A 14295-nucleotide genomic window follows, 5' to 3' on the forward strand; every position below is an offset into this window, starting at 1 on the left:
GAATCCTAATAATGCCTCAAGGCACCTGTTGTTGATTAACTCAAACTAAACTGAATTAATGATTCAGTGTGGGGTTGTGTGCAATTTAATACAACATCACAGTATCACAGGTAGGACAAGGAAGTCTGAATGTATTTCAATATGGACTATCACATTACTGGACTGTAAGACTTGCAAGCAGTAAGAAAAACGCCAGCTTATCAAAGGGAAGAGAAAGAAAAGAAAGAGGTGACAGAGCGAGATTTCACAGAAGCTGAACTGAAATCAACGTAGGAAGAATCTGGAAAAGAAAAAAAGGAGATGAAAGCCGTGTCAATGGCAATGTGAGAGTGTGTTTGTGTATAATACTTACTATAATAAGACCCCTATTTATTCCATAAGAGCACTGTGTTTGTGTGTGTTTAAAAAAATACAACTGGACTGAATACAGTCTGTCTGTTGGTGCAAGAGAGGTTTGGGGACTCACACACTAATACACACAGTCCTCTCTATGGGTCTGGTGCTGTTTTTAGCACAGCACCACCATGTTGTCTGCTCGGTATCTTATTCATAACCGATTAATCACGAAGAGCTGGAAGTGGGTAGGAGCATTCAGTCAAGATAAATAAAGAGTCACCATTTCGGGGTTATCCAGGATAAAGCTGAAAGCAGGCTGTTTGTCAAGTGCTCACAGAAATAGTGATACAAAGAAACAAAGTAAGCCCTGCTGACACAAAAATAGATCATATTAAGATGGATAACATGACCATTCATACATGTCTTTGTGTGAAACAGTCTGACTCATCGTGACACACTCCTATTGTCCTGAAAATATCCAATTCATATCCCACAAACGGCGCCTGGTGGCTTAGTGACGCTGGGCTGCATTCAAAGCATCTCCAGCATTCAGTGAGGTAACAGCCTTTTTTATGAAATCACACCTAACTGTTGTTAAAATGGATGTTTAACAAAACAAATAATTACTGAAAAAACCAGATGAAACACATTAATGTCACATGTAGCTGTGGAGTGTCAGCCCTACCACAGCTATGTCTGGGAAACCTCCATTCACCTCAATGCGGCCAACTCAAACCCAGCTCATCTTTAAATGCCACTCTGCAGTAAACAGGGGTTTAACATTATAGGGCACAGAATTCTGGTAGCAGCAAACCACCTGTCATCTAAATGGGGAGGAAGTACACAAACAGCAACGGGTAGTGAAAGTCAAAGCTGAGTCTGAGTCTCAGCTAACAGCTCGCTGTGGCTGCTCTTTGGTGGCTCGTTACTCTCTGCAATACTTCAAATTGATGCACTGTTTGGTCAAAGTCTCACTCTGCAGACACACTTTGCTAGTTCTGCTCTCCAGGCTATGTGCACACAGTAACATACAAGTGCCAAACTTGCTGACAAACACGTTTAATTTCGCTTTGACTGTTTTGTAATAAAAATGTGAATAACTTCTGAAACACTTGCTTTAGCAGTAACTCACTATAGGAAGGGTTCAGATGATGTGGGCACAGAAACCCAGCTGATATCAGTGCTTATGTGTGACCCGCTTGAATCTTTGTCCACACTAAACGTCTTTGAGAAGCAGAAGTCATTTATGGTAAACTTTCAGTTCTCTCTTTAGAACTGCATTTTCTTTTTTGGCTGATAATTATGTTGGTACGGTCAGAAAATTCAACCTAACTTAGGCAGAATGTGTTGCACAGCCTCGTACTCACCCTCCACACATGAGAAACTCGCTGGACGCCCGACGACCGGGTCCCATTGGTTGGTCATCTGAGGATGAAGAAAAAAGGAAAGAAAACAATCACAAACAGCCTGAACTGATGTACAAGTCAGAAGTTATGAGGTGATGAAGTGACACTGCAGCCAGCTGACACCCACACAGTACTCGCAGCGTCTCCTGCTTCTTGCACAGTTCACTATTCGAGGGGAGGATGCCTGCACAAGTGTTCAGGGTAAGAGTGTGTGTCTACTGTTTGTGCACTGCTGTCTACTGTTACAGCCTAGAATGGTTAGCAGAGCTCTCATTTACTGGTTGTGGATTGTGTGGTGTGAGCACGGGTGCTGACTGTATCATAAGTGATTAGAAACGTGATTTCATGCAAGTTCTTCATTTATTGAAAACCATAACTGCTGCGACAGTATGGCACTGCATGAATGCACAGTGATAAACCCCATTAGAACTGGACCGACTATGTGAGCATCGTCTCCACACAGACTTGGTTTAATTTGATAAACATACGATGTTGTTGTACAGTAGTTACAGAGGTGAGCAGTCTCTCGGTTTTCTGATAAAGAGTTAAGAGACATTTTGAACCAAACAGAACAAGGCTAATAAAAGTCCAGAGAGCTCTGATAAATTACTGACTGTTACATCATAATGGGTTTTTTTAAATGACTCGAGGGTTCGAGTAAACAGAACATTTAACATATTATTCTTTGGTCATTTTTCCAGGTTTGAATCTGCTGGACAATTCTAGGGAACTCCCACTATTAGTGTCTGACATCTAAAATGTTGCAGATTTACAAGTTGTATTAAAAAACGATTAAAAAACTAAACTAAACTAAATCTTAAGGGAAATATCAGGTGTGCTGGAGTTTGGTTTACACCAGAGTTAGACTGTAGACAACATGGTGAGACATGCTGGTGCTACAGCTGTCATTACTATAGCACAGGTTAGCAATTCCCATAAAAGCTGTGATTTGGTGGGACGTCAGCTGTTATATTGAGATCACACGTAAAGCACATTACTCACACTGGTGTAGTTGATGGAGTCTTGGAGCATTTCATAATCTACAATTAACTAATGAGAGAACTACGTCTGTCTACAATATAACAAGTGGTTTATGTCAGTCAAAAGAATCTGAATGATGTTCCTGCATCTTCAATTAATGAGTACATGATTCTGATACACAGTAAATAAAGACCGAGTTCAATATGTATGTGGTACATCCTGGCAGTCCTTCCAGCTGATGCCATCACATCACCACATGGTCTGGCCAGCACACAGATCCGTGGATATATATTGCTGTACGGATGTATGGATTCATTTTTTATTACAGATAATGGAATGGTGCTGAAGTTATGTCTTTGATGTTAAATTATCATTTATTGTCAAATTAAATAATAATGTAACTCAGGCAAAGTTTACAGTGATGGACTATTGCACTGCTAGCTTAGGTCCTGGGTAGCAGCACAGATATAAAAGAGAGAGCACTGAAAGTACTGAACTTTATGGGAGATCTCTGCAGCATCAAAGTAAAGTAAAAATCAAGTACAAATATAACTTTCCTGGCAAAAAGCTAAAGCATACATTATTTTGGGGGGCCATTTTTAGGCAGTTTATTATTATTTCATTTTATTTTATTTTATTTTATTTTATTTTATCATGAAGACATTAAGATGTAAGTTAGGTGTAAATATAGACAGGTGTTGGCACTTACAGCTGTCAGCAGATATGTGGGGCACGAGGACAAAGTCGTCCGTGTCACAAGAAGAGTTCTTACTGCTGGTGCTTCCTGCAGACTCTTTGGACAGCTGCAGGAAGTTGGGCGGACCCAGTGGAGGGGATGACAGACCATCCTCTGCTAGAGTCTGCATGTCTGGGAGAGACTGTTCACATGCAGAGAGTACAGCAGAGGAGGGGAAAAAAAGAATAAATTGTAGTGAGGCTCCTGAATGATCCCATTAAGTCTTCCAAGCAGGGCAGCGCTGACTGTCAAACTAATCTCGTTACATTGTTACAGAGAACACTGACGTGCTGAGAAATCTCTCCTTTCCTCCTGCTGCAGTGACATGAAGACATTGCTATAAGTAGCTGAAGATGTAACCGCAGCAGCACTCACACTAGCAGTATTCATAGGCAACATGAGGACCTAAAAATAAGGCTGAAATATTTTTACACAGGATCTGTGCTTTTCCATAACAAATCCTTTTTGGGCTCAAGATTCATGTATTCAGGTGCTGTTTGTACCAGAAGGCAAGTAAGTAAGAAGGCAGTGAGGCAAGCACCACAGGGGCGTGGCTAATATTTTATCACACTAATTGCAATGTACATGTGATCCCCTTTGGATGAGGATTTATAAAATAAGATCAAACTCACAGGAGGAGAGCTGTAGCGGATACACGGGGAGCTGCCACAGGAGCTGTCTGTCACAGGATTGGAGGTGATGGGCACAGGAACTGGACACGCTGAGGGGGGAAACTCACCATTAATCATGGTTTCAAGTTGATGAGGCGTGGATGTGCTTTAGAATTTGACCTTTGTGCTTACATTTTTTAATGGTGGATGACGACTCCAAGAAAGGGTGGCTGAAAAATGTGTCTGGGGAGAGAGATGGATAGGTAAGTGAGGAACAGCACGATATACTCCATCTAAACCTGTTCACAGAGTTTTTCTTGCTCTTCCCCTCCTGCTGCATCAGAACCAGCCGACTCACACGGATTCATTTTCATTCTTAAAGTTGCTGTCAAAGCTCAGAGTCAAGTGCACAAGTTTTCATTTTTACAAACTCTGAAATCCCAATTAGGATGTTCATGTTTTTCCCAGTCATTATTCATCAATATATTTTATTGATTGATTGATTGATTAATTGATTGATTTATTATTAACTCTCAATATAATCTAGATTCTCCATCTTTCTAACTTTGAATCTGTGGACAGTCGTGCAGCTGTCGTACTGTCAGTCAGTGGTCCAAGGAACAGCTGTGGCTAACTGTCAGGTGGTGAATTCATTTTCTAAGTTTTGCCTTATATTAGTGGAACATTGTCAGTGTTGGTTTCTCCTGTTCATTTAATTGTGGGAAACCAAAATCGTTATTTGTATTAAAATGGGATTAATTTTGAGCCCTGGTAAACAGTGGAACAAAGTGGCTCACTGTGCACAATATCTTTATTTAACCCTGCACAGTTTAACACACTTTATACTGAGATGAGAGGAAAAGTATGGAAAGCACCACTACTAAAGATGCCCAGCCTCCATTACTGTGATGTCAGTACTTACCAAAGTCCATTCTGTCCTTCTGATTCCTCTGCAGCAGCCCAAGCAAAAGATCGCTTAGTTGTGGGGACGTCTCCCTCGGGATGCTGGGTAGTAAGAGTACGGAAACCTCAACACTTTGTTTCTCTCAGGGTGCATATCGGCTGTGCAGTGTATTCTGAGGCATGTCAGGCATGTAACTTATAGTATTGTTAATGTAATCACGTACGTATTGCATAGTCAGTACTATTAGTCTGCCAGTTTGGATACAGTTTGACAGACCATTTGAAAACTCTGACCTGCTGGTGGCACTAAGTAACTGAAATCACAACTACTCCTCGTCAGCTCCACCATTCGTTATTATGAATCTCTGGCTCTCTTCCACAGCTTGTGTTTGTCCCCTCTTCCTCCCCTCAACCAGACCCTCCCTGAGCCTGGTCCTGACACAGGCTTCTTCCTTTTAAAAGAGAGTTTTTCCTTCCCACTGTCACCAAAGCGCCTGCTCATAGGGAGTCATATGATTGTTGGGGTTTTCTCTGTATTATTGTAGGGTCTATACCTTACAATATAAAGCACGTTGAGGCGCCCGTGGTTGTGATTTAGTGTCATATAAATGAAACTAAATTGAATATACACCTTAATTAAAAACTGAATTAGTTTTTTTCAGCCTATGCTGCTATTCAAAGCATACAAGTAGTTCAAATATTTCAGCCTGGATCAAAATTGTGGGTGAAAAACCTGACAGAACACCACCTTCATCCCCCAAACTGTGTCCTGGATGAAACAACAGATGCCTCAGCACCAAAGCTGTACTTTCAAAGCAGACTTGAATTCTTTCCTACACCTCAAAGCCAGTCTCAGCTTCTTCCTCAGCTCTGTGCAGCAATCCTTTCCTCTGCCTTCACTCACTTCCTTTTCTTCATGTTGTCCACCTGTGTCCACCCTCCTCCTCTCTTACGTTACCCTATGGTCTTCACCACAATCCACAGCAACCTCAAATAACACCACACCTACACAGTTTCATCATATGTTCCTAAAAACTATACCCTATAGTCCCATTTTCTACTAGAAAGGTATAAGCCACCAACTTCAAAACATAATCTTCATGTATTATGTGTCACTTGTATCCTGTTAAATCTATTGATCTATTTGAAAGAAACAGACTGACTTCACATATTTGTTATAAATCATGTCTGAGGCTACGGTGTGAAGGTGACTTACATGGGTTGCAGATTCTTGTTCTTCTCATAAAACATCCGTAGGTCTTGGGGACTGTTGGCCTGAAAATATAAGTTAAGAAATAAGACGCACAGTGGCAAACACCAACAGGTCCACACGTTATTGGTTTGTTGTGCTCACTGTTCACCTGGAATGGTGGCTTGCCAACCAGACACTGGTAGATAACTGTCCCTATGCTCCACAGGTCAGCCTTGGCGTCATAGTTCTGGGACATGATGACTTCTGGAGCCTGAGAGAGAACAGGTCACAAGCCAAGAACACAACACAGAGTTATATGTAACGAACCAAGAAGACAGATGTTGTTAAAGCTGACACACAGAAAATATAGAGAATAAAACACACTGACCATGTACATGGGGGACCCACACAGTGTAGCTGCCATCATGTTGCTCTGGAGGTACCGTGCAAAGCCAAAGTCCGCTGCAGAACAGAGACATGAAACACACGTGTTATTATCACCAGTAACACAAACCACTATTGTTGGAACTGTGAAGAATGAATGGAGACACACTGGAGACAATAATACAGACAAAACAGCCCTGCACTCCAAACAGAGCTCGTACTGTGGTGTACAAAAACAACACTGCTGTCAGTCGATACTCCTCATCATCATGGCCGCATTACTTTTATAATAGTTTCTGAATTTATAACATATTGATTTAAACTTAACCTCTGGCCACTGTAAATGACACAGAGCAAAACAATGATAGATAAGACTGTACACTCTTTCATAATGTAGTTATGAGACAACTACGCTGCACATAATTTAATAACTGATAGTAAATGACATTCTTCTTCCATTACCAATTTTGATGCGGATGCCACTGATGTTGGACTTCTTGCGACCCACGTATGACAGCAGGATGTTCTGTGGTTTCAGATCACGGTGAATAATGCCTTTGCTGTTGAGGATGCGCATGGCAGCAGCAATCTGCTGTAGAAAAACCCTCAGTGTATCCTCTCTCAGTGTCCCCTTAGCTTAAAAAAAAAAAAAAAAGACCACCGTAGTCAGGATCCAGTTCAAATGTTTTCCTCAAGGAACATTTATGTAGCAACCATGCAAATATGTTCATTAAACTGCATCTATGTCAAATTCCTGCTTTGTTTTCAATTCAAAATTCTCTGAGTGCCATGTTTCGCTCGTGTTTCCCTTTAACAAACCCATCTAATTGGCTGCTCAGTGTAAACACAAGGTGTGAACAGCAGGTAGACTCAACAGCCACAGGTGTATACCTAATATGACCTAATATGACTGGCATTATACAGTCAAAGCAGAAATAACTATGAAACAGTCTGTGTCAGTGCACGTAAAAGACAAAAAAGGCTCTTTAATGTTTTCCACAGGTATTTCCTGCTGCTGCTACTGTTAAGACAAAGTCATAAAATTCCCTTGATTATTAGCATATTACATGAATAATCCTAAAGTAAACTGAGGCAGTAAAGGTCCTACTCATTGTGTGACAAAGAGGATTCATCTCAGTTGCTCACACACTCACCCTCTCTATCAATCCACTGTGATTACACTGTGGGCATAGATAATCTGCTCTCTGCCCACCACAGTGGATCGACTTCTAACATGAAAAGTTAAATTGTAGAATAATTTACTAGAGATTATGTCATTTAAATGGCTGTTACCTACGCAGTGTTCACAGCAGCACGCCAATAAAAAGAACACCATCACAAAAGGTGCCCAGTGTAACGTAACGCTCTGTCCACAATGGTTTCAATTTCACAACCACTAGTGTTACTCAGGCAAGGCTCCTGGATCACCGATTCACAGAAGGGCCTGACCGTGACCCATTCTGCAAAAAGCACCACGCAGGCAGGTACATCACGCAAAGGTACAGTGATAAGAACACAGTTCCAGCAGCACAATCAGTGTTTTTAATGGAACACAGGTGTAAACACATGTTCTTATCTAATCAAGGTGCTGCTGTTGACTCGGAGGATTTGATTCTAGAAGCTGACCTGATTTTAACCCTGTGAAACTATTCACAGAAACAGTGAGTGTGTTGGACACCAACACCTACATCAAATAAGGCGAGGTCACAGTTTGTTTGTTTGTTTGTTTAAATAAGCCTACAGGCCTCGAGGGCCAGTGTCCTGCAGGTTGTAGATCTCACCCTGGGTCAACACACCTGAATCAAATGATTAGTTCATTACCAGGCATCTGGAGAACTTCAAGACATGCTGAGGAGGTCATTTAACCATTTAAATCAGCTGCGTTGGATGAAGGACACATCTAAAATCTGCAGGACACCGGCCCTCGAGGCCTGGAGTTCAAGACCCCAGATGTAGACAGTGGTCTAAAACAACAGCCTTAATGTCACTGCAGATGTGAGGTTTTTTTTTAAGCCCAAACCTTTAAGCTCAATTCTGAAGATAACTTCAGTATATGCATTTAAACTTTCATTTCCATGTAATTCTTTAATCACTCTTTTGCTACACGAGTACAACTTACTGGATGAGCTGCTGTAAAACAGTAAAAAACAAAAGCTGAAACTGAGAATTTTTTTTGATTAACTGCTTATTTGATTATCATACCAACAATGTGGTCATAGATCCACGGCTGTTAGCTTAAAGTGTGTAACCCGCGTCATCCAAAATGCAAACACAAACATGAAACTTGACTAACTGGTTTTTATCATGTGCAGCTTCAGATTCTTGTCAGAGTGGCACATCCTGACAAACCCCCACCCTCAACTTCACAACTGACCTCATAAACTTCACACTTCCTTTATTAATCATTGGATTGTTTTAAGCTTTACGAGCAGAGATGCTGATATGATACACCACTGCATGCACACATAGTCATAATATGAACAGTTACATTAGTTACTTTGTTTTGATGAACAATAATAGGTGTGTGTGGCAGACAGATGCTTACCTTGCAGGTAGTCTGCAAGATCACCTCCGTTACAGTACTGTGTGCGAAGACAAACACCATCAGCAACAATTACATTCAGTTTCAACAAGTTGATTGGCTCCTTATGCATATACATGTGCCTCTGCATGCTTTTATTTAAAAGCTAGTCCAGATTACTGCAGGTTTATCAATTAGGAAATGGATAAAGCTGAGAAAAAACTGAACTAGGATCTGCTTCCACTGAAGCTGTGAGCTCCAGGTACAGATGGTTGGTGATCAAAAAGCTTTCCTACTCTGATCTGTAGTGGAGGGATGACACAATCCTTCAAAAAGCTGCACCTTGATGCTGTAACAGTGGAAGCCAACCCATAAAGCATTTAAAGCAATTGGCTTGCCAAGATAAACAGGGGCTGACTTTACAACATGTTCGGTGGATCTTCGCAGACTAACGTTGTCCCAAAATACCCCACAGGTGTTTAGTTGATTTGACTCTCAAATCATCATAAATCTAAACTTGATTGTGGGAAATTCCTGCGCTTCCAGAGGCTGTTTGTTTTCTGAATGGAAAGCTGGATTTCAACCAGAAATGTCAACCATTACTACTGGTTCTGGCACTACTGGAAGAGAGAGATGGGCAACTTGGTTAACCATGATTACTTTCGACTAGATAACAGCTGAACAACATAAGGCAAGGATGGTTTTTAAACTTATTTAGTAGCTCTTATCTCCTTTTACAATGTAATTAATGTAATGTAACAATTCCATATATTAGCCAACCTAACAACTCAAGCTTGGGTCTAAAAACATCTGAAATATGCACTCAAATGCTTCAATCTAACAACAACAACCACCATGTGCTAACGAAGGTAAACATATCACAACCCAACTCTATAGAGAGACTTGCACTCGTGGCTTTTGGTCAGTTGACAGTCAAACTGTAGAACTTTATTGTGCATTTGATGAGCATCAGACATCATCATCATCATCATCGCCTGTATAGTTTAACCAGATGCTTTTATTTGTTTCATCTGTGTAGGCAGGTCTTTTAAAAGAAAGAAAAAACACTAATATAAACTAGAGATGGCATGATACCACTTTTTTATGTCCGATACCGATATCATAAATTTGGATATCTGCCGATACCGATATGAATCCGATAGTGTGTTTTTTAATCAATAAAACTGTTTTTTAATCAATAAAACTGTTTTTAATATCTTGCTGCATTTTGTATAAGTTCATCCTCAAGTTTAAATAAACAACAACACTAAAGCTATTCTGTTATACCTGTATGTAAAAAACACACTGCACCCAAAATATTTCATAGTTCAGCAACACTGATCAATCTAATAAACTTAAACCTGCTCCATCCTTCCTATTCTGGTATTTTAAAGAGTACTTAGCAGAAATATTAAGCAACCTAACTAATAGGGTTGCAAACTCCCAGCAAAAGAAAATAGGGAACCACCCCCCACCCTCCACCTCATGATGCTTAATCGATGTAATCAACTTTAATTTGATGCAGTGTGAAAAAAAAATGCACAGAATTAAATTATTTTTCAAGAATAATTAAATAGATTCAACATCTTTCTTCAACAGAATTGCAGACTGCACAGATGGTACCGTCCCAAAGGAAAAAGTACTATAGCTTACTAGGGTATATTAGACTTAACAGTTACTATATACAGTAATGGACTTTGTACATTTTACATCAGATTAAAACTTTGGTTGTAAGATTCAGATAATTATTTATTAAAAGCTCGACATTTTAAATGAGAATAAGAAAGAAAAGTATGTCTTTGTGCCCCCTTTTCCCTGTTCATGCCCTATCGGCCCCCCTGGCTAAACTTTGCTAGATCCGCCCCTGCACAGTTACCAGCCGTCAGCTACGTAGAAAAGGATCCTGGTGTAGAAAGTAATATTAAATAAATTCTAACAACAGCTTATCAAGTTTAAACGTGCTGCTGTTGTTCAGCCGCTGGTTTCCTCTTTCTGGTGCAAAGTGGGCCCAAAAACAAAGAAGAGAGACGGACTCGCGACAGAAAAGCCGATCAGCTGATCATTAATCAGTTTCACGATTGAAGTAGCAGCAGGAGAGGGAGAGAGAGAGGCAGTCGCTCCATATATCGGTTGTTAAGCTTAACGCTGGAATGCTTTACAAACATTCAGAGATGAACTTACACACTTGCTTTACTTCTCTCTGGGATAACTTCCTCGGAGATGAAATGCTGGTTTGGTAGTGAGGCTACAAATACACACAGCCGCTCTATCATGTGACGCATACTGCTCCGACGTGCTACGGTTATGAGCCGAGTTACGCCGTGTCGCAAGTTTTGTGAGCTGCTTTTTTGATATTTAATGGATCGGATTACATTTTTTTATTTCTCTCCGATATCCGATCCAGTAATTTACGTCAGTATCGGACCGATACCGATACGTAATATCGGATCGATCCATCTCTAATATAAATATACCAGAGCAGTTTTAATATGTATGCTACTGAATGAACAAAGAAATATTCAGTGTTCTAACAACTTCACTGTTTATATCATCCCCTCCAGACTCGGGGTTCAGTGCGTACAATGCTCTCTTCATTGGGACTGCATCTGGCACATCTTTGCTTGGGGCCTATGGTTAATGTTTCCAATGCCAGAACAAGACGAGGTTTCTCCAACCAAACAAAACATGAGGGCACAGCTCCAATTTGGCCAGAGCAAAGTTCATACTTAACATTCCAGCGAGGGCTTGATGCTTATTCCTTCTTAAGGATGGAAGTTGGAAATGTATCCATAAAAATTAATTATCAAAGATCCACCAATCTTCAGCTAGTGCTAGCTCTGAAAACCGTAGTTTTCATACATATGGTGACAAAACTGTCATGTCAACATCCTCAAAGAAATGTAACCTAGCTGTAGGACACAGAAAATCACTTTCCTAACAATGTAGTGTCCTAAAAACTCCAAAGCAAGATTTTAAGCCAAGGCAGATCTGATTCTTAGAAAAGAGGCTTGTTGTCAGTGAGAAACCTGAGATGGTTTGTTTTCTAGCCGAGTGTTGCAACACAAGTGCAGAAAGTTGGAGACCGTGTACAGAGTGAGGTCATCAGGAGGTTAAGAGAAAAAAACAAAGTTTTGAAGGAAAAAAAAAAGAAAAGGCAGCACAGAGGGAAAGAGCACATGTTGACATCTGGCCATAAATCATTACTCTGTTTAAAAAACACACATATGTTCCAACTATCTACAGTGTCACGTTTCTATACTTACCTCCATGACCAGGAAAACAGAGTTGGGCGTTTCCTGGAAAAGAGGAGACAGAATCAGTTACAGCAGCCATTTATCCTGCAGCAGCTGTCAGCTCCAAACACACACATGACAAAACAGCCACTGGAGAAAACCCAAAGTACCCAAACTACTTGCGGATGCCATTTATAACAGACCTGGCTTTTTCTGAACCTGTATTTTTATTACTTCCATCTTACTATGCATGTAAGTGATGTTAGAATAATCTACATCTTCCTGAATGGGAACGTTCACCAGAACGCCCACTCAACTTGGAAACTGACAAAAGGTTGTTGCCAATTTCTGAGGGAAATTTTGACACGTGTTGCCAAGCTGCTGACGTCACACACAGGCGGCAGATGTGAGCAAAGGGGTGATTATGGAAACTAATTAGTGGACATAACTGAGATGAACAGGTGAAGTTATATTTGCATGATGACCCTTCTGTTTAGTAGCTTCCAATGATAAAAATCAGCTATAAAAGTAAAAGTCTCTGCACTGTTTCATCCTTTGATCATGTTACATGTGACCCCAGTGCATTGCTCTCATTAACCTGTGCTCTCACTCTGACTTATTCTTAGTGCTGATTGGTTGGTGAAGGCTCACCGCATGAATATAAAACCAGAGCAGACAGCACGGTGGTCGGTCCCACTGACCTCCATCAGCAGCGGCTTCATCTTTCTGTTGCTGTTAGAGCTTAGTTTATCAAGTACAGGATGAATTGACAGTTACCAGCACTCCTGTTTTCAGTTTTGTTTACATTAGTTTAGTTTACCTAAACTAGTTTAGAGGAGCAGCCTCAGTCCAATGGCCCACTGTGTGGCTGACTCAGGGTTTCCTCCTCTTTTGTTTGTTTTAGCCATATGGGCACCCATCTTTTTTGTTTACGTTTGTCCTTCGTAAGTAGCTAAATTTTAATTCAACGTTGTGGCGTCTTATATGTTATGCTCTTTAGAGCCATAAAATTGTGAACCCCAATGTATCAAATTCATCTAAACACAATAATTCAACCCAAATCAGGCCCTGAGGCTCAATTTTAGTCGAGACATAACTTCAGTGCACCACACACACAAACTCTTGCCTAGCATTCATGAGACTCAATCAGCTTTTCTAGCTAACACCATACAACAACCAGAGCAGTCCAGTATTACTCACAGCCATCAAACTATGCCAAATACAAAAACATGACTACTCGCTGCAGCACCGTGACACCATGTAAGTCAGCTTATGTGCGTGACCCCAACCTAAATGGCTTTGTTTTGTGTCTCCTAAGTAGCTCTTAAGTAATCTTTTACAATGATTTCACCAGCTGGGGCAGGTGTTGGAGGGGGATGGGACAGCAGAATCCATTCTTGGTGTGTCAAGGAGGAGGGTCGGGGGATTACATAATGTGGTCGTAATCTTGAAGAGGGGGAAGTGAAAGCAGAGTCACATCACAAAGCCCACTTCACAGCTAACCTCAAAGACACTGAGCTTAGTTATGAAGCAGTCATGACTAAATAACACTCTTACACAAACACAAGTTTGAGCATCCACAGAAAGCTGAGGTCAACAAACAGCAGGGAGTGAAGCTGTTGCCTGGGGATTGATCAGTTTTATCCATGACGGTTTGGGCCCGTCGCATGTTACCGTCTCTGGCTGCAGCAGTTGCTTCGGTTTCGGCGCGTTGCCCATTGGTAAGAAACAAGATGAATTTCAAGAGGCAGGTGGAGACGACTGCACATAGGCCAGCCTCTGTCTGTGAGAGCTTAGAGGAAGTAGCAGCTCACAGTTATAAAAGTGACAATCTCTGACCACTTACAAATGATTTCTAGAATGTACCGTTCACACACACACTGGCTGCTTCTGATGTAAACACTGGTGAACTTTGGACTTCGATGGGTGGATTGGGCTGGGCTCCAAAACATCGCCTTCCAGCACAAAATTTCCAAAACAACTATGACATAA

General features: G+C 40.9%; 1 protein-coding gene across 3 annotated transcripts in view; it reads right to left on the minus strand.

Moving 5' to 3' along the window:
- Positions 1–14295, minus strand: part of ulk2 (unc-51 like autophagy activating kinase 2) — a 35992-nt gene that overhangs the window by 11366 nt on the left and 10331 nt on the right. The window contains exons 4-14 of one of the 3 annotated variants that reach the window (XM_003453573.5): positions 12334–12366; positions 9095–9131; positions 7012–7185; positions 6554–6627; positions 6335–6436; positions 6190–6248; positions 4993–5075; positions 4263–4313; positions 4092–4180; positions 3433–3601; positions 1704–1761 (exon numbers count right to left, since the gene is read on the minus strand). In XM_003453573.5, coding sequence (XP_003453621.1) covers positions 1704–1761; positions 3433–3601; positions 4092–4180; positions 4263–4313; positions 4993–5075; positions 6190–6248; positions 6335–6436; positions 6554–6627; positions 7012–7185; positions 9095–9131; positions 12334–12366 — 929 coding nt within the window. Of the gene's footprint in view, positions 1–1703; positions 1762–3432; positions 3602–4091; positions 4181–4262; positions 4314–4992; positions 5076–6189; positions 6249–6334; positions 6437–6553; positions 6628–7011; positions 7186–7842; positions 8042–9094; positions 9132–12333; positions 12367–14295 lie in introns of those variants that run through there. The other 2 variants (XM_005474430.3, XM_013276539.3) reach the window with 2 other exon arrangements.

Source organism: Oreochromis niloticus, linkage group LG14 (genome assembly GCF_001858045.2).
Source record: "Oreochromis niloticus isolate F11D_XX linkage group LG14, O_niloticus_UMD_NMBU, whole genome shotgun sequence".
Classification (NCBI taxonomy): domain Eukaryota; kingdom Metazoa; phylum Chordata; class Actinopteri; order Cichliformes; family Cichlidae; genus Oreochromis; species Oreochromis niloticus.